We start from the raw sequence: 26083 nt of genomic DNA on the forward strand, positions 1-26083 counted from the left end.
TTACCTATTTGAAACTTTGATTAGTTGAAATTCTGGGTTGGCTTGAATAAATTTACTGAGTTAATCTTGTGTATGATTATTGTTGATTATAAGTTCACTTACCCTCTTATTGTTCACGAAGGTTTAATCATGAATAAGGTACAGCGGGGCAAATCTCGACTGGGGGGCAAATGTAACTGATCCATTTTTTCCATGTTTTACAATGTTTGCATTGTTAAATAGAGTGTCCACTGGTTATATATAGTAGGCGTGTTCAGTGGATACATATAGAACTTAACATCACAGTGTAATAATGGAAAAAATGGATTAGTTGCAATTGTCCCCCAGTCGAGATTTGCCCCACTGTACCTTACCGTTTGAGGTGACCAAACAAAAACAAGTTTCTTCATTGCATTAGAATTTCTTTATTTTCAGTTAAGTAACTATTAATACAAAGGTGCTTATTCTATATACATATATGATAAAACTCCTATAAAATAAATACATTCGTCATGATATAATGTAAAATGTCTAATCACAATTAGATTTAAGGCATTTTGAGGGTACAGTCGTATTTACGGAAGCGTGAATTTAGTTTGTTAAAATATTAATTGATTTGATATAGATTATAAAATACTCACTCATAAATGACATAAGTACTTAACTAATACTCAACAACTTATTTATATATTTAACAACGTTTTATTTAATCTACAAATATTAGAAGCTATACAAGAGATATTAACAATGTGTGCCAAACTGAACTGTTAATATTTACATCTTAGAACTGAGAATCAGTTCGAATTAATAATCGAGGAACTCTAAAACTCTTAAACTAAATGAGAAATTAATTTATTAATTCTATCTTAAACTAGATAAAGCTGTAAATATAATACAATTTATACAGTAAGGCTAATTTAGTCTCACGATTTCTTTAAACGACAAATAACTGACAGATAATCAAGGCACTATTGATATGTTTCTCGTCATAATTATCAATGCAGTACATATATAGAACAGAGCCATACAATTGTACAAAATTTTCGAAAAGGTGTGCTATTAGTAGACACAGGGGTTTCGGGTGTGGAAATTTTAGTGTATTTTGAACTGTGTTACAACCATAAAAACTGTGTTTAAAATGTCGGATTAGTGTCTGTTTTTAATGTTTTCATCAAGCCCCTATGATTATTAGTTATAACTTCAAGAAGAACATGTATAGGTACATCATCTTTAATATTTTTGAAAAGGTTAATGAACTCTGCCCATGTCCATACCGCCGAGTTGGCCCAAGTACGGGTATCCAGACTTGGCCTCGCCGGGCGAGTGCGCGTGCGACGCGTAGTGAGCGTTCGTGCCGAAGAATGAACTGTAACAAAGAAAAACAAACGTTAGGACTCATTTGGTAATACAAGAAGTTACATAAGTTGTAGAAGTTTCATAAAGCCAACGTGACAATCGAAGAAAAAAAACGCGACTCGCTGACTAAGTCGCACTGATACAGAGATAATATTGAATACGGAGACACAAAGCATCTCTTATTCATAGTGCAATTACGATTGTTGTCTAGGCACTCAGGAACAGTTTGAAAGTATACATAGAGTTTGATTTCTCGATTTCAACTGTGCTCATGGTATCAATTTCAGGTGTGTCTTATTAGATACAATTAAAATATTTTGAGACTGCTTTTGTAGTAAAAGGCAATTTCGCATTTTTTCTTAAGCGTTACACGTTGTTCTTCAAATCAATCAAGACATCAAGATTTAGTATATTTATACATTCGATCCATCCATCTCAGGGCTTAATCCCCCGGCTTAGCTCCTAATCCGCTTGTAAGGAAAGAAGTGTTTCGCAGTTTTACCTTGCGTTACTGACTATTTAAATCCCGAATGTAGCGTGGGAGGAAAATAATTATGAATGGATTAACGTATGTCGAGTGTAATTGACATACATACGCCGATCAATGAGTACCGCTGAGAACGTATCGACCAACGAATTATTATGAACGCGTAATAACACAGTAGAAGCCCCTAATGCCCGTCTATAAAAGCTACTTAGTTTTGGCCTACCGGAGTGCGCAGTCTAAGTGAGGCCGGAATGATATGCAAGAGTTATATTTGACCGATCTAAATGGCATTCTCGAATAGAACTCGTGACTAGAACGCGCAGTAAATTTTTTAGTGAATATGGTGGCTAATATGTTATTAACGGTCATTAGTGTTGGTTAATTCTTGTCGTTAGAGGTCGAATAAAGTTTTACAGTGCTGCGTGTTTTTCAAACGCTTAAGACAAACATTAGACTATTTCTAGGGACTATTTTAGACATTACCTAGCTTTTAAGTTTAGTCTTATTTTCTTATATAATTATGTAAATATGTTCATGTAAATAAAGAGTTGTAAAAAATTCTAGGTTAATTTCAAGTTTTACATACACTGAGAGAAATTTGCATTGTGAATTTAACAAGTTCGACTTGTTGCGGTTTATCCGTTTGAATCAGCCAAACGTATGTTTAAACAATATGTGTCAGGTTGTTTTTATAAAATCGACTTGTTGATTCAAATATATTGCCGATTCAAATGACAAGTAGCTTGTTGTTTGAACCAAAGAGCACGTAGGCGCTATTTTAACCAAAAAACTTGTTGAACGAATCGGCTGCCCTACGCAGAAATCAAGTATCTAAATTTTTTCCAAAAAATGGTTTTTTACATCATTCGATTCATTTTTTCAAAATACATCTATCAGTATTTTTTTGAAATTTTTATAATGTATATTTTTCAAAATACAGAACTTTAAAAAAATCAAGTATCTTTTTTTAACAGGGTATTCTACGTTAAAGTCAAGTATCTACCCTATATTTCTATCTTGAAATCGAGTATCTTGCGAAAGATACTTGCAATTCATATTAGATGGCTAAGTTACTTGACTTCAGAGTTGAAATATTGATATTGATTGCGAAGTTACTTGACTTCAGCGTAGAAATATTGATATTTATTGATAAGTTACTTGACTTCAGCGTAGAACTATTGTTATTGATTGCGAAGTTACTTGACTTCGGCGTCTATCATTTTGTGATAATGTCAAAAGCTTGTAATTACTCATACATGTATTAATTTGGGTTTCAGGTAGAAATTAGTATTAAAAACAACCAGATGTAAACAGTAAAAGCACGAGGAACTTGTTTTATTTAATATGTAACTTCTTTTATACAAAATACGAAAATACATATAACGAACATACCTAATAATTATTGCATGTTGATCTTGTTATTGCACTTGATCAATAGGCTACTTGCCACCTAGTCAAATCAGCTTCTTTTTAAGAACTGTCAAAACGAATTTGAACGACTTGCTAATATGGAATTTATATGAAATTGAATTGAGTGAAAATAACTGCTGTCCATGTTTTCTCATAATTACGAGTATCTGATGTTTTATTTCGTGCATGGTATAAAATATTTTATTTTAACTACAGTTCCCTATTAGTATAATTAAGGAAGACTATAACTTTCATTATTTGTTTCCGTCTTCGAGTATTTAGGCACCTACCTACTTAATTAATATTGTACGTTCCACGGGAAATCGCTTTCGAGGTTTTTTTTGTTATGTAAATAGTCTCCTACAACGTAAGTAATTGATTAAGTTTAATGAGTATTTTTGAACTCTTCGTGACAGAAAAACCTCTTAAACCTATTAATCTTAAGACAACTTGCATTCAAACACAACCAGAGCTTCTTTTCCGTGGATTACTCCAATATTGCATTTATATATTAAAACCTAATTTACACAAGCATGACATACACTACATTAAAGGCATCTATCTAAAATGTATTACATTGTATACATATACTAGCGGTCCGCCCCGGCTGCGCACCGGGCTATCATAAAAATGGTTATAGTAATTTATCCTTAAAAGATAGACATATGCTATTACAGACTTTTTTGTATGTCTATGAAAGATACACAATTTTGCCATACATTGTTTTGATATAGCTCAAATAGTTTGGGCAGCGTTTTCGATTAAAGCTCTCAGCCAGCAGAATTTTGTCCGACTTGATTATCAAAAATGAACATATTTCAACCAATTCAAACAAGATCTTAACAAATTATATACCAAAACCTTTCCCAAGAATCATTCTATTCATTGGTGAAAACGGCATGAAAATCTGTTCTGTAGTTTTTGTTTTAGATACAGTTAAAAATAACAAGCCTACCAAAGCTAAATGAAAACAGTTCAAGATACTTGCTTTCTTGTAGAAAAGCTTTAAAATTTTCTTATCGCATTCTACGCAGAAAGCTGTTTTTGTATTTAAAAATGATTGTGCTAATAATTTTGAAAAAATAATTATAGTACACTATTAATGATATCTAGTATAATAAAGTTCATCTGTTTTAAAGGCTATCAATTAATTAACAAGCATATAATCAGGAAAAATTAAAAAAAATCGTTTTTTCGCTCTACTGTAAAATTTGACAAAACCCAGATACTTGATTTCTGCTTAGGGCAGCCGGAATATGAAAACTGGTTGTAATTTCTCTCAGTGTAGTCGCGTATCGTCTGCGCATGCCAATACAAAATGTTTATTCATTTACGTTGCAACTATGTTTTTAGTAAATTAATATTTACTGTATAAAGCCTCCTTGTCACATTTTTAAACGCCCTATAAATTAGTTTGTCCTACAGGTGCAACTATAAATTTCCGTGGGCGATTATCGCGTGAGTCGAGCGTTCGATATCAAAATCGCATTGAAGCCTCGAAGTCGAACACGCGAGCCGTGTCCGCAGTTAGGAAGTCGAATGTAAATAGCTGCAGATAAGTTTTAATACTAGGCCCACGTTAGTTTAATGCTCGGGTTCACTGCACTAATGTCACGTTCGGCCTCTCATTAATTGCCGCTATGCTCTCTACAAAGGAACGTGTGTTTATCCGTGTTTTCCGCCATGAATTGTGGTTGCAAACATTGTTGCTCATAATCACACTTGACCTGAAGGCAAATTGTATTAGTTTGGCCGAATAACTTTATCAAAAGTTCGTAACTAGTTATAAACATTATCTTTTATTCCAACTCAGAATTGATAGTCTTAACCCTAGGGTTCTTGTGAAAGTCAATTTAATTGAAACTTTGACGGATACTGAAATACACGCTCAGCTGGTACACCGGCAGCAAACTGGCAATCACAATCGCTGTTTACGACCAATGACTGTGTTCTTAATTACAAGTTGCAAATGCATTACAATATCTTAGATGACTAAATAACTAACTCCTGCCCTATACAATCATAAAACATGACGATTAAAACGCGTAACTTGCTGTAAAATTATAGAAACGTTTATAAAAGCGCTTATGAATTTAAATTGTAAATGCTTCGTGTACCGTGCGGGCCGAGACGCGCCATATGGACGCGAGATAATTCGTTTTCCATATTCTCTGCTTTGCATTATAATTTTGGCAGGCAGAGTAATAAGTACAATACCGAGCACAATGGAGTTGCGTCAATCAAGCCACGTAGAGGACTAGATAAGACAGACCGCCGAATAAACGTGGCTAACCTATATATTATTAGTGTGTCCGTCATTGTACGCGGAGAGATATTGTGTGTGGTCCAATGTGAGGTTTATAGTCGTGCTTTGTCTCGATAACACAGATAAATGTCGTCGCCGTATAGAGTACAAAGCGACAATGACTATGTCACATTCTCTTTCGACAAATTCACTTTGGTAGTAACACATTCTACAACATACCTATATAAATGCCTAATACACGACAACAAAACATGATTCTACCGCCTCGACGATTTTGCTCTTTCAAATTAACTTCTGAAGGCAATATTTTAAATTTTCATGGGAATTGAAATTAAGTGAGCAAAATTTTAATTAAAAATCGATCAAAAATCTCTATAAAATTCGCAGCCCTATGCATTCACGATCAGATCGGCGTATTACGAAGCTCGGGCTGTAATAACCACCCGCGCGCGGATAATGGCCGACTTCTTACACTCTTAATTGATTAGCGGCCGCTCGGACTAATGATAAAGGAAGGTGAAAAGAAATAAAATGGACGCACCCCGATTTGCGATCGAGCTCCCCGCTCCTGATAGCCACCGGTCGTTTCGCTACTCTAGTACCTTCGTCAATGAGTTCACTTATGCGTCTAGTAGCTTGTCCCTCCTCGCCAAACACTAGTGACCAAAGAACAAATGATGTCATTGCTAGGTACAAACATAAACCTAAATACTTATTACAAAAACAATACTCATATCTGGGATTAGCCTAATGGGTAGCTATTTGTATCGTCAGCTGCAAAGGTCAGTTTTTATTAACGTAATTGTATATTCATCCGCACAATCACAGTCAGAATATGAGTAGCTGAGCATCAATCAATAATTCATAAGGCTACCTGCCCGCCGCCGGGCATTATTGAGACGTCATAGTTTGTGTTTATGAATTCAATTACTTTAATGTGTTATTTAGTTTATCCAATTCATATTTTAATTTAAATACAAATTTAAGTAATGTAAGGTACGATATTAAAACTTACCTATAATTTTCTGGCCAGGCACCGACTTCGGCTAATTTGTTCGAGGCATGTCCGCTGAGCTGTCTCGAGGTCCAGTGATTATGTGCGGACATGGCGTGGTCTTGTTTCGCATAGTCCCCGTAGCCGTAAGGGTGGGACACAGGGTCGCTCGGACTCGCATAGGTGGGGTGCTGGTAGGTTATCCCCGCACTCTGATTTACTGATGGACTAGAGGCAGTAGGACTCGAACTGGGAGGTGTAGCATCGGCTGCGGCTTGAAGAGGTGTGGCAAGTTCGGAGGAGTGGGAAAGCGGAGTCAGATTTCCTGTTGTGAACGCACTTGAGGTAGGAGGGTGTAATGATGAAGCAGCTAATGCTGACTGACAAACTGATGGCGTTAACGAAGATTGATGTAAAGATGGAGCCAATGCGGAGTTCAAAACGGAGCTTGAACCTAGCGCGGAGGAATATGACTGCTGCCAAGAAGCGCACTGAGCGTTGAAACTACTAGGAGGCTCGTATTGTTGGTGGACTGACGGGAAAGCGGATTGCAAGGACATTGTATTAAAGGCACTGAGTTGCTGAGAGTTGAGTTGCTTGCGTAGACGAGCTCTTCGGTTCGAAAACCATACCTATGGAAGAGAAAATTCCGTTGAATACACACTGGAATCATTTGGCCTTCGCTAAACCTTGTAAAAGGCACTCATTCAAATTAATCCACTTTAGTCAAATGAAATTTGTCGCACAAGATAATCCCCAGTGGCAATCGCTTAATAGATTTCAACTAAATTGAGATGCATCGAGTTGTTTCTGTGCTCGCATTTTGTTTAAATTCGCCTCATAAAGTTTACAAAATGGTAATAACCAAATGAAAAAGAATAGCATTTAAGTTAGTAATAAAAACAGTACTGTATGTAAAATGACTTTGTAATGATACAAAAAACTGAGAGGAAACAGTAGCGGCGCAACATATGGTAGCTAGATTACATGCGTACGTTATAATTAATTATTAATGTAATTACGTCAGTTTTTACTATGCTCTAGCATTAGGGGCGGGAATTGATCGTGGTCCACAATAGGAATTATTTATTGAACCCATTAATTTTCGTAATTCATAATATTTATTTCTTTGTTTACCCATCACATTAAAAAAGTATAAAGTGAATCGGTTTTCTAAAAAGGTTTTCCTACATACCTGAACTCTGGCTTCAGTTAATTTGGTCTTCTGGGCAAGCTCTTCTCTGGTGTACACGTCAGGGTACTGGGTCCTAGTGAACGCTCTCTCCAAGGCTTCGAGCTGGTCACCGGAGAAAGTTGTTCGAGATCTGCGTTGCTTCCTCTTTAGCGTGATTCCAGGCTCTGATTCAGTATCGGAGTCTTCGCAAGATGAGGGTCCTTCGAACAATGAAATAATTCGCTATGAGAAGACCGTTCTAAAAACCTATAGTTTAGATTAAAATTGTTGCTAAACTTAGTTATTAACAATGTCATAAATCTTAACTTTCTAACGTTTCGTAATTTTTCTGTTGTTTTATGTCGATTATCGTCGCGCTACCGCGGGGACCACACGCGGTCTTGATTAAATTAAACGTAACCACATTATAACAGCTAGTGAGTTTTTTAGGCCTTTATAAAATTACATTACGTCAAGACGTTGAGTTAGATTGGTAAGCGGCAGATGACGTAGATTTATAATTTGATTCGGTGTACTTATTGTGACAAAATGTAATAAAAATGTGTTTTGGAATGGGAGTGGGTGTCCGAGATGCGAAAGTGCGGTACGTGGTAATATTTCAGCGTGAGCCTCGTGCGAGGTGCACGCGGACCGTTAACCGTCGTCACAGGGCGAGCACGAACCGCAAATTTTCAATACGCGCTTGGCGAAGGCGAATGGTAAAGGGGCCGCTTTTCCAGTGTACTTTAGCCGCGCACAACTTAATATGCATAATCTTATCGCGCGCAGAATCTCTCCGGCGAAACCGCCGTCGCCGAACCGGGATATTAGGAGCGCCATTTTATATTGGATAGCTATACGGCACAAGACGTGCAGTACGGACAGATTGTCGTAATGCAAGCCCCGCGGCCAAACGCGATGGGATAATAACAGCTTTGGGTACTAATTTCATTTTTATAACCTACAATTTCGAAGCCGACACAAGGGGCGCTGCCGTGGCGTGCGCCCGCTTCACTTTTACCTTGATTATTAACTTTATACGCCATTTTGCGAAGTTTGCAAACGTTCCGACAATCTCATTATAGGTATAAATTTATAATAATAGTGGGCTTTGAACTAAATTAAGTGATTATGGGCTGAAATGAGCGTTAAGGACTACGATGACACGCCGAGTTATTAACGCATCATTAGCTCGAAGGTTCCGTCAGAGTTCGAAACTTCTTAAACAAATTTGTAAATCGCCAAGGATTTCTGCATAAATCTCGGTTGCCCACGAGGGGAATAATAAGGTTCATCTGTTAAAATAAGTATAAAAGATACTAGGAGTACCTATAGGCGTTTATACCTATAGAGAGAGGTGAGTACAATAGAGAACTCGAGTAATAAAAAGTTTTATGCAAACACTCGCAGGAAGTGTTCCCTTCAAACATCGGAACGTGCGAAACTCGGTCTAGTGCTTAGTGCAGTCTGCATATGCGAATACTTTTATCATGAAATGAATCTTGTTTTTAAACGGATTCAAACTTTAGTAATCTAAATACTAAATAAGACGCTTCTTTCAAAATACCTGATTAAAATTTTTAGCTTATACACCCTGTTTTTATTGAATTCCGTTAACTTTAAGGGAAGGTTATTTAGATCAAATACAATTAATTTCTCTAAGAAACTAGCGTCTTAACTCTTACGGTTATCGAGTTATTAAAGAAATATAGATAATTACTAAACACGTGTGTGACAGCCTTTACCAATTCCTAATGTTATTTGTTTTGACATGTGCCGTCAATCACTTGACACTAACTTGAATTTTATATTTAAGGGCCACCCACACTAATAAATTCATTTATTATGTGTGAAAATGACCAAAAATCTTTTTTTGCGAATTTAACTAAAAGACATACAGGGTGGTTCCTGATAATGAACCTAGCTACGTGTCGAATTTAACGGAAAACAAAAAAAAAACACGGTGTATAAAAATGTTTTTAACGGGCGCTCAAATCATAGACAAATCACAATTATCATTGCAAATTGGGACAAATCATAGGTAAGTTTGTACACTTACCTAGAATACCATCAATGCTGTGATTTCTCCTAGGATCTGATTCGTCCCTTTTGCCTCCTCTTATAAGCCTCGATATGGAACTGACAGACGGTGCAGTGTTTTTATCACAGATTCCTTCTTTTATAAGTTTATCTCTAATTTCCCAGGAAAATATACCTGGGTTTTGTCTCTTGAGCTCTTCGATCCTGTTCTCAACTTCAGGCGTCGCCACTCTCGGTTTAGATCCTCCGATCACGCCAGGGCGGATTGAACCAGTTTCCTGATGACAAAACATTACATATTAAGTAATTTACCTAATCAAATAAACAAGTACCTACAAGTAAAAGTATATCAAGTATCTCATACCTATCGCAAAGAAAAACTCTTTCCGTGCTTACCTGATATCTATTGAGAATCTTGGAAACGCAGCCGTGCGAGACCCGCAGTTGGCGTGAGATGACGCAGGGCCTGACACCCGCTGCGGCCATCTCCACGATCTTCAGCCGAATGTGATTGGGGAGAGGTCTCCCATTGATAAAAACTCCACCCAGTTGATTCATTCGACCCTGACCTGAAACAAGTATAAGTTATTGAATCGGATTCAACAACATTAGGCCTATCTATGTTTACGATTTACATCATTATAAACGGTAAGCTGAACTTAGTTTCTTTTGATCTTCAATAGATCGTAAACAGAAGGACAACAACGACATAAGATTATAAGGGCACATTGGCAACGGTCGTCTAGCAATTTAACGTTCCATTTCATGTGTTCTCAAGCGGGAGTATCGAATTTCTTTAACACGAATGCGGTGAAGCAGAGCCTATAACGTTTTTCTTATAATTTCTTACCAATATATGATATAGTTAACCAAAAACGAGATCTAACAAAACTTTATTTTATATCAAAAACAAATACTGAATGGTTTTTTGTAACACAAAGTTAGTAACGATTTGTATGTTACGGAAAAGGTAAGCCTAGTACCTACAGTTACACTACATACATAAGAAGACCTGTAATAATGAATGTCTTAAGACCTAATAATGGAGATACATTGAAAACTAATTGCAAATAAACCCTATGGGAAACGGAGGTGGTTTAAAAGTGTCGCTATTATAATCGCATCACGCGCCGGGACCACCTATCGTCAAAGGACGCCGCCGCTCCTTGATTTTTGCAATCGCATTGTGAACTTCTATTGAGATGAGATGAAGAATCTCGAATCAAAAAAATATCATTCAAGAAAGTGGGGTAAATTGTGCCGTGAACTAAGGGCAGGGACTAAGGGCTTGCATGAAATATTATTTATGAGCAACGTGGTATGATATAAATTATTCATGCAGAAATATCGTTTCAATTGGTTTCACTATTGAATTAGGCAAATCGGTTTCTTATGCTGTAGAGGTAATATTATATAATACCAGATAGCTTTATTAAAGAATAAAAATAAATTTTTTTGTTAGTATAAATACTACAGAAACTTAGTCAAAGATTGTTTAAAAGCTTTAAGCACTCTGCCAAACGCCTCGTATATTTCATGTAAAGGTTTAATTAATAACTAGAGCATTACAAAAAGTAGATTAATAGCATGTAATTTTTCTTAAATATCCATCCACCTACCCTAAATTTGATGGACAATATATCCCAACAAAAAAGTAACAGTGGCAAGTAGCATCTTCCACTTGTGAAGGCATTTATAGTTTATCAATTTCAAATAATTCCTCAAAGGTGCCGCCTCGTGTAAAGCCCTAGACCCCTGCTGGGAACCACCAATCAATTAGACAACATGTCAACAAGTATGTCCTTTGATATGATATACCGAGGTGTCTGTTCGCGTGTTAGACAACCGAGAGTAAACCGTAACGCAAACAACTTATGGTCAGTAATTGGGACTACCAAAATATCCCCTTTGGAGCTAAGGGAAGATGACACAATTCTCCATATGTGGACTCTAAACTGTAAATCTCTAAGCTCAATGTTGTGTAGCAGAAAGTGACCTTTTCGAGCTGGACTCTCGTTCTGCGAGCGATCCTCTTTTTTTGTCGGGCCCCGTAGACGCTGCGGTGCCTCGAAAGCCTCGTGTTTTTGAGCGTTAATTTTATGTTCCCGAAATATTTATGACGCATAACGCGTTCATAATAACCCCGCTATACAAATGTGGGTGGCTTTGTAATAATGTATCACTTCATTATAATCATTATATTTCTCACTCTCGCTAGCTATAGTGCAATCTTATGCAATCTGGATACACAATGTAATTGTGATGCCGGTGAATTATATAATAAAATCAACTTACTTTTTATAATCAGTAAGGTAATCGATCAGTGTTAGGTACTGAAAATAAAATAAAAACTTGTGCGTACGTACCTACATCATTATTTTACAAATAGCATTCTCTGTTATTACTACATATTCAATTACCTTTAAAAGAACGCACATAATAAAGAAACCTTAATAATAATATCCCTACGTCAGAACATATCGGTAGCCGCAGTCAATAGGATGGAATAAAAGCGATATAACTTTACACCTAGTAAACGCTTTCATATCCAAACAGGATACAAAACGAACAATTGACAAAAGGCACACAAGCCTCAAAAAAAAATCTATTGTATGTACAATGCGTAATACAGTTCGCAAACATAGTAACACTATTATCGCAAAAGGAGGCAAAGTTAACAACAAATTCAAACATTCATTGGCAACTAATCGTCCGGAAGAGCTTTGCGAGCATGCACAAGTTGGCCGCGATAAAGGCCGCTACTAGGGTGGCTCCGTGCACCGCTGTGGAGCGCCGACGTCAACAACTCAACCAACAAAAAATACATGTTAGTAGGTTAGATCGGTTTCCGAAAAAAGTGCGCAACGTTACAATAGTTAGCTATTACTCACGCGTCTTGTTCATAGCAGGACTTCCCTCTACGGCTTTAAATAACACACTAACAGTTTTCTCGGCTACAGATATCGGAATGTGGAAAGCATAAAATTTTCTCACAATCAAATAATCTTGTTGCAATTCGTTCAACCGCTGCATTCTTGTTGAGCTAAATTGAAACAGAGTCAATCATTTAAACTTAAATGCAAGTGTTCAGCCGTGACGGAATAAATGAAGATTTTGAATTCACCATTGGCGTTTCTGTGTCAACTTTAATTAGCAATCACACTTTTATCAACCTTTGCATCTGGTTAATTGCGGTGTCATTGGAAGGGTCGAGATTAGATTTCTTTGACCTTCCACCATTGCGTGGATTTTCGTTTTCAATTTGATCGACTTTGATTTGGTAATCGTCTTAAAGAGTTTCACCGCTTTGTTTTGCGTTAATTGGTGTCAGTGGCCTTTAACTAATTACTTTTGCCCTTCGCATTTATTGCAGGAGCAGTCGAAAGCAAGTGTAATTATTTGTGCGGCTTCATAAACTTGAAACTGCAAGGTGCCGCAAGGTTATTAGACTTGGTGTAACGAGTTAGCTCTAATTCTAAATGCATACAATTACAGGTGTCTACACAAGCATAAACATGTGACTCACTACTGATGCTACATTTAATTTTGTTTCACGCATATATTTTAGAAGCTTTCGTAGCAAATTGCAGCACTACTTCCGATTATAATACGTAGAATTTACAAATGCGCCGTATAAATACTCACAATAAACGTCTTGTAAATTAATTTACCGTGTGGTGTGCGAACGCTGGTACCTTATACAATTTATTCTGCCGCTTCGCGCCAACAACGGTACAGTGATAGTTCGTTGTGTTTCAAGTCGATATCGTGGTGTGTAAATAAATCGTAAACCCCGTTTTCACAATCATAATATGTTTCTGCTTGCAAATCAATTTCACGTAACGACATTAATATGCCTACAGTAAAATTTATATGACGTTTAACGTCTCATGGCACGCCGCTTTCTTCCACATGAGTTGCGGACGATAACCGCTCGTTCCGCTGACGCTGGTCATAGTTCAAGGCACTGAATTAACGCCGTGAGGAAACGTGCGCGCCTAGGTGCGCTGTAAAACATCTAGACTCGCTAATGTTAAATATAAATTCGTTATTTAGATTGTTTATATATAAAAACGTTTTTTATAACCGAGTGAAATATTGAGTAGCTATTGATTAGAGCTAGCTACCTAACTTTAAGGTTATCACATTGCCCTTAAGCAAGATAGAGTTATTGATTCAAATTTGCCTCAAGTAATTTCATATCATATCATTCAGAAAATGTGTTATCATTTCAAGGAAAATAACTTATTTCAATACGAGAACTAGGTATCAGCCTGGATGACAATCATGTTTCGATATTGACACGAGATTTCTACTCCGTAACCTGTTAAAAGTCATCTATAGACTAATAAAATTATCTATTACTATCCAAAATCAAGCAACAATGAGAAGAAATGCCATCTGAATAGGCTTTCGAATTGGGCGGCGTCGACAAAGGCTGTGTCATTCCATTAAGCCTTCTTCAAGAGTGGAGGTCTGTGTGGCCCGTGGCACCGCCACGAATGTAGCGCGGCCGAATATCAAATCAGTTCTATTATACTTTCATACTGAACATTTGACAACCTTTTTGACGTATTGGTTTGTGCAATCGGTCACAAGGCGTTCGTACTACAGCTCTTTACTTTCTATGTTTATTATTAGTACCTACACTATATTTTTTATGCTAGCTTTAACCTGGTCAGAAACTTACATCTTTTCAAAAAAATAGTCTACGATAATTAATAATATTAATAATATGCATACCTAAATTTATGAAAACAATAACCAAGCAAAATATTTAGGGTACCTGAGCAGTTCCCGTCAACTTTGTACATAGCCACGTCAGCAAATTTTAATTGATCCTATTTTGTTACCAACATTTAGTAATATAAGTCGACTTTCGTAAGATATATACAGGTTAATTGTTATAATTAAGAAAATATAGATACTAGAGAACCTTAATGACGAAATAAAACTTAATAAAATCTCAATTCATCAACAAAATCTTGGTAACAAAATAGGAATTAATAAAAACAAATTTAACTTTTTCCTTAATTTTTGTACAAACTTTTCGAGAACTGCTGACCTACCGTTCCAAAAGTAAAATTGAAGTATGTGTGGCGCTTAATATGTTTTATACTTAGGTACCTCCACTGAGAGAAAAAACAACCAGTTTTCATGTTCGTTCAACAAGTTTTTTGGTTAAAATAGCGCCTAAGTGCTCATTGGTTCAAACAACAAGTTAGATTTTGTTAAGTGAATCAACAATATATTTTAATCAACAAGTCGATTTTATAAAAGCAACATGACACAAATTGTTTTAAACATTTGATTCAATCAAATATCTTTTAACAAGTTTGGCCTTGTTGTTCGAACAATTTCGACTTGTATCATCAATATTGTGATTTATACCGTTTACTAAAATATTGGGTTGGCACAAAAGTAATGACACACTCTACAAAACTCTATACATTTCCTTTATTAAGTAAATTGTTTTCGATAATATTCTAGTATGTTGTAGAACATTCTAGGTACTTCTAATGTGAGGGTATATAAAGCCGCCCTCGTGATTGGTTTAGTTAGATTGAAATAAAATGGACGAGCGACAAGTTCGAACACTTTACTTATACGAGTACTTGTTAGGCCACAGTGCGCGGACTGCGGCTGACAATATCAACACTGCATTGGGCGCTGGAAGTACAAGCCATGCCACGGTGTCCAGATGGTTTGACCGTTTTAAATCAGGAGACAGGAGCCTTGAAAGTCAGTCACGCTCAGGGCGACCACCTGCATTCAATGATGACGATTTACGCCGCGAACTACAGTCGAATCCTGATGCTACTACTCGTGATTCTCGTGAATTAGCGGAAGCACTTAACTGCAGTCACCACGCTGTGGAATACCATCTGCATGAGCTTGGGTATCGAAAAGTTTTGGCTCGATGGGTACCGCACATCCTTACCGACGCCAGTCGTGCAGTCCGTGTCGCCATCTGTCAATCACTTTTGCTGCGACCCCGACGTAAAGAGTTTTTGACTGATCTGGTTACGGGAGATGAATCATGGATTTATTATGAGAACGATACACGTCGTGCTTTTTGGCTGCCTTGAGAAGAAACGCCACCAACTCAACCGAAGCTGAGTCAAAATAACCGCTTAAAAGTTTTGCTTTGTTGTTTCTGGGACTCGCAAGGCATGCTGTTTCATGAACTATTACACAATGAAACTGTAAACGCTAACAAATATTCAACACAGCTCACCGAACTATCTTCTGCTTTCAAGAAAAAACGACGAAGACGAGCCACTGTAATTTTACTACATGATAACGCTCGACCTCATGTCGCATCTACCGTTCGCCAACAGCTGCAGAACTTGGGCTGGGAGACGATACCCCACCCACCTTATTCTCCAGACCTCGCACCATCAGACTTTCATTTGTTTAGAGCCCTGAAACGACATTTGCGGGGTAAACAATTCAATGATTTCCATGATGTACAGGTGGAGTTGAACAACTTTTTCGAGGCACAGCCATCAGAGTTCTGGGCGAAAGGCATCCAAACTTTGCCGGATCGTTGGCAAGAAATCATAGATGCTAATGGTGATTACATCATCGACTAAGCTTTTTGTATTGTAATAATAATAAAAAATATAAAACGTAAATCAAGTGTCTCATTACTTTTGTGCCAACCCAATACTTTTGTTTCAAACGGATAAACCCGCAACAAATCGAACTTGTTAAATTCACAATGCAAATTTTTCTCAGTGTAATTTTACAGCGCGTTGGCATCTCACAACGATATCTACCTATTTGTACCATAAGTAGGTATGTTTAAAAGAAAACTACAAACTCAGGTGGCGGCAAGCAGCAAAGACAAATATTCTAATAACCAATATGAAACGAGTGCCTCTCCCATTGAAGTTGCTCCAACTGTTCAAACCAAACCTTTCGGCAACTAGCTAGGACCGCGTTACTTTCCTCTACGTAATGAATGGAAAAGAATATTTTATTTCAGTATAATGGCGGATGTTTGAGAATGCCCTGTTTGACCTCATTTTGTATTCACGCCGAGTTATGTACTGATTTGACGGACTCTTTCTTTCCGTTTGAGTCAAGTTGCCGCTCCCAGTATAATATACTTAGGCGCTAGTACTTAGGTAAATGAGTACGGAAGCTAAGTGGACTTAATATTATGAAACTGCTTGTATAATGAATAATGAATGCCCTTTATTGCCTCGCTTATTGGAAGTGGAGCAAAGCACGCCCTGTAGCATTAATTTAAATAAGAGGGTGGGTACTGAAATGTTGTTTGCAAGGTATCTCAGAGAATATACAAATAATTCTGTATATTATTGCAGGCGTTCATATTCGCTAATTATTTACTATCAGATAGGCCATATGCCTGTTTGAGACCGTGTTGTTTAAAAAAATACCTAAGTACCTATATAATCTCACTTTGTAACACCTACTAAAGATTGAAATTAGACAGTTTCTTTTTACTAATCGGAAACAAAACACAATCGCGAACAACTGTCGTATCGATTATCGCTAACTGCAACAGCGATCGTTTATCGCAGTGAGTTTTCGAGCCCTCGGGTAATTGCAAAGAGTTTATATTTTAATGGAACAATGATACCCTGATCGATGACCGGGCCGTGCACGTGAGCTATTTCGCGCTAGCTACGCCTCCGCTGAAGAAAGACGCAAGTGATATCTTAACAGGGTGGCTAGCCGAATGGCACAAACGCTCACGAAACGCTCACGAAACGAAGCGCTAGTAGATATCTATCTCTATCGCGCTTGCGTATTGGCGCGACAGAGCCAGCGGCGTATCGCTTTCGTTTGGCGTCGGAGAAATGCCATTCGGCTACGGGGCCAGTTATTTTCTATTCCACAAGAATTATGCAAAAAGGTCGCAGTTTGTTTTACGCTTGATAAAATTAATATTCTGATAAGGCTTTCAATATAAAAGTTAAATATGTATTAAATAACTATTATGCAAAATATGTTTGCAATGAGTAAGTAAATTACACATATATTTACGTATAATAATTTGGTATTATATAATTTAAATGTATCGGCCTGAGTGCAAAAGGGAAGTGTTGACGCGAATTATGGGAAAAGCTGGCGGCAATGGAGATTTTGGTCAGTTAAGCCTCGGCGCATTTATCAGATTTGCGTCGTCTTTAGCCATCTTATCGGTAATCGCTATGAAATTTATCTTGTTATGTATCTAGTTTTCTAGTCTCCTATAACCGCTTACTAACGCTACATTGTCTGTCTGTCAATTTGTTGAATATAGTTACTTTGGTTGGTTACAAGCCTAAATGCACTCATGGCTCTAACCACGAAATATGAATTGAAAAAAAAAGTGGCAGGCACTAATAAATTGGTGCGAGCTCCTTAGCCTAATAAATTGAAAACACTCCCAGTAAGCATTCGTAATATCCTAATATCAATTTGTTTATTAATAGATCGTCATGAGTAATGGCAAGTAAGCGCCCCGGAGGCCGAAGCCTCGAGTACCTAGCCAACGTCACAGTTGTTTCCGCTTCGTAAGCGTATCGTAGCTGTCTCCCTCTTGCTCTTCAGTAGTTGTGCGAAAGAGTCAGACTGCGTTTCGATCACCGTGTAGCGTCAGCGATTGTTGCTTGGGCTAGGCCGACAGGCATTTCGCCGGCCGCGGAGGAGGCGGGGGGCGCGTCATATTATGCGGCTAAAAGAGCCTGTCGGTGCCTTTGATCTGCGCGGACGCTGTGTGCGTGCGCCGAGATGTGCACCGCTTGTCGGCCCTTGATATGAATGTGACTAAACTTTGATTATGGTACTGAACTCTTTGTAGGGGTCAACTTGTAGATATGGAGTTGATTAATTACAAAAATGTATCATATCATTTCCAGATTTTTTTAAATAGACAAATCAAAACAGAGCTTTCAAGATCAGGATGAATATATTTAAAATATTCCCTTGAATGTGTGGTAAATTACAAGGTGCGCACGCGCAAGTTGGCGATCGGTATCGCGCATCAGCGAGTCCGTCACCTAGCCCGAGGCGCATCTGATTGCGCGCACCGACCCGCGACGTCATCGAATGCATTATGCGGTTTTCTGTCGATTTTGTTCATTATTAGGAATGCCTCATTTTTAACACATTCCATTTTTGAAGTTTATCTTGCTTTTTATTAATTATAAATTCGTTTAAACAGTTTAGGCGATTAGGTAGATATTAAAGGAGGTATAAAAATCCATCAACATTTTCACACAAATCATTGATCATCGCATTTGCGACAATAATCTCCTTCGGCTTTGCGTATTAAACAAATGTTTTCTGACATCAACAGCGCATCAGAGCGGCCGTGTGACACTAATTCCGACTTACATCGAAAAGTCGTATAAATTGGAGTCGAATTATAAATTTAAACATTTTTAATATCTCGAAAGGCTGACCGCCCGGCGCGCGTTTGATTGTGAGTCACATGTGTAACGGATAAAACTTTTAATCGTCTGGGTGTCCGTTTAATAATTAGTATTAATTAGTTAACTACTAAGCCAATGACGCCAATCATAAGAAAACGTCAAATATACATTTATGTCTGCTATGATGGTGAATTACATAGACAATAAAAGTAATAACTAGCAAAGAGTACGAGTAACCTACAATAATAAACATACATATTTATTTTCAACTACTTAATCCACTTCGTACTTATATCAAAAGCATTTTGTTCTAATAGTTTAATTGATTGTAGTCATTAATAACAATTAAGGTTTTGATACGTTAGGAAATACTTGTCTCCTAAAACATTCCAAAGATGACGTAGAGTTGCTGAGAAAAATGAGTTCGTCGGCATTCTTCAATAGCACGCGCTCTCGTTCTTACTTAACCCTTCTGCCTTCATTCGTCTTTTTCTGTTTTCAATTTAGCTTAGACGAAACAGGTCATAAGTCGAAGTGACATTTTTAACAATGCAGTCGAAATGTTTTCGTATGGTAATGATTTATGTGTAAAACCGTCAGTGCGAGTGCTTTTTGGAACAGTATTCGTTGTTATTTATACGCGTTAAACCTTTGAAACAATCTTGAAAGTCCAGCCGCATGGAAACAATGGAATATTTAATTTCTGAATACCTACAATTTCCAGCAGGTTGCAACTAATAGGACTCAGCTACTGCGCTGATCTAACACGACATTTTAAAAGTGTGAGAACTCAAGCTTCCGTTTCATAGCGACGACGACATAAAGTAATAAATTTAAAGGACCATAAAAAAACAACAGTCCCAAGTCTGAAACGGTTGTTCTTCAAACCGAACTGTCGTCGGCTGTCATAAAAATATCGATACGAAGAAAGGACATTTGAAAACAAAAGTTACTCAAAATTTTATGCGGGGTAATAATTTCTTTTAGAACTAGCTGTAGTAAACTGAGAGAGATCGATTCTTAGTGTCTTGAATACAGAGAATAAACCCCATATAATGGTCAGATTTCAAATTGTTTTGTATAACTCTGGAATAACTGTATAATTTTTTAAGTCAACAAACGATTGATACATATTGAAATTACAAACTGTTTAGTAGTATGTACATAGTTCATTGTGATTGTCATTCATCGCAAAAATAAGTATGTAGTACTTTTTTGCGAACAAGATCTTAATTCAAAAAGTTATTTCTAGGTTGATTATTATACAGGTGGCGATTTTAATTAAAATATGTAATAACTACCGATCTAGTGTCGTTTTCTTATTTTTTGTTAGAGTTGGATGATAATTAGTAATTACAGAATTGGTAAAGCTTTCAAAAATCATTTCATGTTACTTATAAACTGTTTTATTAGCGAAGACGATAAGGTACAATTAGCTAAAGGTTTGGCTCACTTTAAAGATATTAAATTATTTAGGTACCTATTCAGTGTTTATAATAACTGGATCAAGATCAATCGAAAGTTAAACAAAGCAAATATTACAATAGAAGCTCGACTAGTTCGTGACAGAAATTATTTATTGAACTGGAGACATTTTTTTTCCAAATGCCTGTCCTTGGCCATTTCGGATCGGGTCTAACGAGGTTAAGATAAAGAACAATTGTTCTTAGAACAGCTTATTAAATATGAATACAAATAAAAAATATAACAGAAAGCACGCGAGGATGAAATATTGCTATATTGCTGGCAATAAAAAAGGAACTAAGGTTTTAGAATTCCCGTGATTCTGTGTTTCGGGTTGTGCAATGTGTTGACCATACCAGACGATATCTATGTGAAAAAATATTTGTGTTTCAATAGTAAGGAATAATTTGGTACCTAATCCTTATATTTTTAATTTTACTCTTAAAGAAAATAAGTAATGTCAGTCGGAGGTGGAGCTACAAAAAAGGGGGGCTTGGATGAGATATATTTAGTGCCTATTTTACAGATTACCTACATGGATATGATAATTAAATTATAACCTTATTATAATGAATATGTAAACGTGTTGGTATACATATTAAAATCATTGTCATGGATACCTACAATACCTACATTATCTTTTTTATTTTATTTAACATACATATAATTTTTATCGACTAAGGGCCGGTTGCATGAAACCGTCTGTCACCGTTAAAACGTTAGTTAAATATTATTGTATGAGAAGTTCCATAGTCTTCTGCTGTGTGGCGATGATGTGTCTGTTAAACGTGGTTGATGCAACTGGCCCTAAATAATAAATGTTATTGTTAATGTATAATGTAAATTACGTAGGTTAGGTAATATTAAGTAAGTTTATTTCATTTTTATATATTTAACTATTTTCTGAGGTAACCATTATGTATGCACATGTTTTGTTAAAATTCGGGGATTATTTTGTTGGCTATAAGGTAACGGACCCAATCATGGACAGTTTAAGAAAAATTTTCGCCTGTTTTTAGGGTTCCGTAGTCAACTAGGAACCCTTATAGTTTCGCCATGTCTGTCTGTCCGTCCGTCCGTCCGTCCGTCCGCGGATAATCTCAGTAACCGTTAGCACTAGAAAGCTGAAATTTGGTACCAATATGTAAATCAATCACGTCAACAAAGTGCAAAAATAAAAAATGGAAAAAAATGTTTTATTAGGGTACCCCCCCTACATGTAAAGTGGGGGCTGATATTTTTTTTCAATTCAACCCCAACGTGTGATATATTGTTGGATAGGTATTTAAAAATGAATAAGGGTTTACTAAGATCGATTTTTGATAATATTAATATTTTCGGAAATAATCGCTCTTAAAGGAAAAAAAAGTGGGTCCCCCCCCATCTAACTTTTGAACCATATGTTTAAAAAATATGAAAAAAATCACAAAAGTAGAACTTTATAAATACTTTCTAGGAAAATTGTTTTGAACTTGATAGGTTTAGTAGTTTTTTAGAAAAATACGGAAAACTACGGAACCCTACACTGAGCGTGGCCCGACACGCTCTTGGCCGGTTTTTGATATTTCACTCATAAATGTAAAAATTCTACCGCTAAGCGTGTTAAATCTTGAATGTCCTATCCTTCTTTTACATTTCAAGCGTATTGCAGAATGGATACTCCTATTGGTTTCTTCATAGTTAACAAATTAAAAATAGGTGTTTTTTCTCCAATTATGGACGGCAATTAATTATGCGGCGGAATTATGAGTCGACTGTGGGATATGGGTTACATTGTGGCGTAGGCGAGAGGCTGGCAACCTGTCACTGCAATGTCACAATTTGGATTTCTTTCAACCCCTTTTTGCCAAGAGTGGCACTGAAACTTAGTAGTTCATGTGCTCTGCCTACCCCTTTATGGGATACAGGCGTGATTATATGTATGATTATATGTATGTATGGACGGCAGTTCTCCAGTAATGGATCCCCCATTATGGACAGTGAAATAAGTTCAAAATTTTACCTTTAAAGCCAACTGATACTCAATGAGTCAATATTATATACCATAAATACAATTAGTTTGAGTTATTTTAACATAGGATTGTTTCTTGTAAATTTTGGTTTTGTAAATTGTTCCTTGTCCATCATAGGAGGTAGGCAGTTTTTCGGTTCCAGTAATGGACACTCGCAAAATAACGCCATTTCTTTATATCTTTGGAGCAACAAACTAGTATGTTTTATACCTTATCTCATGCCTAATGCAGTAAGTAAAACGCATTCAAGTTTACACAGAGTATTATTTTTTTATTATTTTATACATGAACTCAACTCTCTTAGCAACATTACTAAGGATTCGTCTTGATATTTTTTTCAGTAAACTGATGAATTTTATCTTGTCGCCAAATACTTCAGAAATAACCGAATTAATTGAAACTTCAAAATGAAACAGCTCTATAACTCTAGTTTATGGTACATAGCCGTCAATTTTTAGAAACTAATTTTAGATACTTATTTTTAAGGATTTGTGTTTTTTTGTCCATAATGGCATCACCGTCCATTATGGGGTATTTCACCTTACATGTCATATCATCATATGTATTCATTTAAACCACACGAAAGAATGTTCAAAAATATTATACAGTTATTATTCATGCCTAAAATGAAAAAAAGACTATAAAAAAGATACAATATTCGTTTTTAATTAAAATACATATACCTATTAATTTTTTGAAGTTTAAATATATATTCGTTAACGACATAAATAATAAATACGTAAATAGGTATGTACTTATGTAGGTATCCGGCGGGTTATGAAATTTTGTATCTAAACAATTATTTCAGTGATCAATTTTATTAATAGTAGTATATGGTATATACATTAAAGTAACACTATGTTCTATGAACATACACCTACATACTTGTCTCCATTAGGTAAAGACATCTCTCAAGAACAAATATCCAACTCATTTTAAAATTAAAATAATAGCTAATGTTTCAATACACCTAACTTTCGTTCATCATCCTTCATAATGAAATCACTTATGATCAAAAATTTAGTTAACGCGGGTAATACTCCCTGTGAACAAAGTGTTATGCAAAAAATCTGGAAAGATCAGAAAAGAGTTCAAACTAACAATTTTCAGTCGCATTCTTCTCCAAATATATGGTATGGTTAAAACCATATATAGGTACATTTAACCTGCAACCCCAAAACTTACCTTGAAAAGAATATCCTGTGAAGTACGGAGTCATGTTCAGAGTTGAAACAGCCATCGACGCCAAAAACCGCAGCGAAGACGCAAGTCTAACACCAGATCAGTCCAAACACAAAAGTCCTGAAGATCACTCTGGATGTCTCACTATCACAACTTGTACGCAGACATGATAACCTAAAAGAAACGTGTGTCTAATCCGTGTTGCTTTGAAGACAGCTCGGTGCCCACTGACGTGTGATGTAAAGATGTATTTCGACTCTCAAGTGTAATCTTTCACAATCAGCGGTGCAACAAAAAATGATCAAACTGGCCGCCTCCGCAGCCTTCCAAACCCCTCCGTCCGAGCACTTGTCTCTTTCTGACGCCCGAACTCCCACATCGGCCTGACCCGATCACAAAAGTATCATTCTTAACCTTAAGTTCTTTAAAAACTCTTACAGCTTCACAAGTATTCTTCGGGTGGTCTAAATAAAGAACTATTTCTTGACTCAGTAAGCCTTTTTCTAGTGCCATGTATTGTAAAACTGATATCAAAATTTACAGCGGCCGGTGAAAGAGCGAGACGGCATGTCCGTTGGGATCCAGTGTCTTCAAAGCGAAGCGCTTTTAACAATGTGTGAGTCGCGCCTGAGTCGGCGTTCCGTGACGAAAAACATGAGGCGTGTTGCCACAACGATCTATGCCTACAGCGGTCGCCGATTGGTCAAAATTTGTTTAAGGCGGAGTTTTGGTGCACACTTTGAAAATCGACCGGTATTTCTGTGTGAGTTAATTGCATTGTTGATCTGCGTTCGTGTGGAGTACCATTTTATTTCTAATGTAGGTAATATTTTTTCAGCAGGTTAGGTTAGGTTAAGATATACATTATTTTTTCCATAATAATAATATGTAAATTAAATACTTAACTGTTGTTTATTATTATGATTATTAAACAATAAACCTGAACCTAATTAAATAAATAACAAATCTAACAATCCCAATATCCGACATTTTTTTTTTAACCGAACTAAGTTCAAGTACCTGCATATCACATGAATACCTATCACTTTAAATAAAATGGGTTAGACGGCAAAAACAAATAGATGTTAATTTTAATAAATTTAATATCCAGATTGTAGGAACTCTAATACTCTTAAAATCTAGTAAGAAAAAAATTATACAAATAGTCTTGTAAGATTGCATAAAATTAAAAATTAATTGTTTTTTTTTCCTAAAACAAAAAAAAACAGAATATATTGCCAAAATTTCAATTACATCCTTATCCGCGGGAGCGCATCTTTCAATTTCAATGGGGTGAGCGCGAAGCCAAGCCACCGGGGGCTAGTGACAGAATGGGCCGATAACATCCTCGTTTTGAAGTGGAAAATATCACGATTCGACACTTATAAACATTATTAGGTTTAGTGCAAGATATGTAATTGTATAAGTAAATATTATTGTAGGATTTTTAAACACATGCCCCACATTTTAACAAATAGGTATACTATTTATTTCAGGTTAAAGTTTAATAGTAAATAGCTTGTCTAGGTACTTACTGGTAATTTTTTTTTGTTCTAAAAGCTGTAAAATATACATAAAATTAATTTACCAAAGTTATTGCATTGGAATAATTGGACTTGATATAAACAGTTTGGATAGCATGGGAGAAAAAAAAAGTACTTAAAATTAAACCATTTATAGGTGAAAAACTTAAAAAAGTCACCTGTTGTATGTGTGAGTGACGTGTTCGAATAGAGAACACATATTTAAAATTAGTAACACAAACAAAACAAACGCCTATTCGAACACGTCACTCACACATACAAGTCATACAACTAAATATTATTGTAGGATTTTTAAACACATGCCCCACATTTTAACAAATAGGTATACTATTTATTTCAGGTTAAAGTTTAATAGTAAATAGCTTGTCTAGGTACTTACTGGTAATTTTTTTTTGTTCTAAAAGCTGTAAAATATACATAAAATTAATTTACCAAAGTTATTGCATTGGAATAATTGGACTTGATATAAACAGTTTGGATAGCATGGAAGAAAAAAAAAGTACTTAAAATTAAACCATTTATAGGTGAAAAACTTAAAAAAGTCACCTGTTGTATGTGTGAGTGACGTGTTCGAATAGAGAACACATATTTAAAATTAGTAACACAAACAAAACAAACGCCTATTCGAACACGTCACTCACACATACAAGTCATACAACAGGTGACTTTCTTAAGTTTTTCACCTATATTATTGTAGAAAATGAAATTGGTCTCCATCAAAAATAAAATATAAAAAAGTGGAGTTGCTTCACTTTAATACTACGGTGACCGATCAATGAACAC

The 26083-nt window shown here is 36.2% G+C and overlaps 1 protein-coding gene across 4 annotated transcripts; it reads right to left on the bottom strand.

Moving 5' to 3' along the window:
* Positions 1 to 390: 390 nt before the first annotated feature.
* LOC125231008 (protein gooseberry-like) lies at positions 391 to 24228 on the bottom strand. 4 transcript variants are annotated; one of them, XR_007177578.1, is made up of 7 exons: positions 23760 to 24228; positions 10103 to 10275; positions 9726 to 9984; positions 7688 to 7887; positions 6514 to 7124; positions 6040 to 6154; positions 391 to 1345 (listed from the first exon to the last, which is right to left on the bottom strand). XR_007177578.1 is itself a non-coding variant. In XM_048136338.1 (6 exons), the coding sequence occupies exons 1-6, from the start codon at positions 12608 to 12610 to the stop codon at positions 1228 to 1230; spliced, it is 1374 nt and encodes a 457-aa protein (XP_047992295.1). In that variant the 5' UTR covers positions 12611 to 12622; the 3' UTR covers positions 392 to 1227. The 4 variants fall into 4 exon arrangements, 3 of the variants coding, with proteins under 3 accessions (XP_047992295.1, XP_047992294.1, XP_047992296.1); XM_048136338.1 differs by lacking the exons at positions 6040 to 6154; positions 23760 to 24228 and adding an exon at positions 12598 to 12622 and having other exon boundaries at positions 392 to 1345; XM_048136337.1 differs by lacking the exon at positions 6040 to 6154 and having other exon boundaries at positions 394 to 1345; positions 23760 to 24226.
* Between the last annotated feature and the right edge of the window lie 1855 nt (positions 24229 to 26083).

This window comes from Leguminivora glycinivorella, chromosome 11, assembly GCF_023078275.1.
Source record: "Leguminivora glycinivorella isolate SPB_JAAS2020 chromosome 11, LegGlyc_1.1, whole genome shotgun sequence".
In the NCBI taxonomy this organism is placed as follows: Eukaryota; Metazoa; Arthropoda; class Insecta; order Lepidoptera; family Tortricidae; genus Leguminivora; species Leguminivora glycinivorella.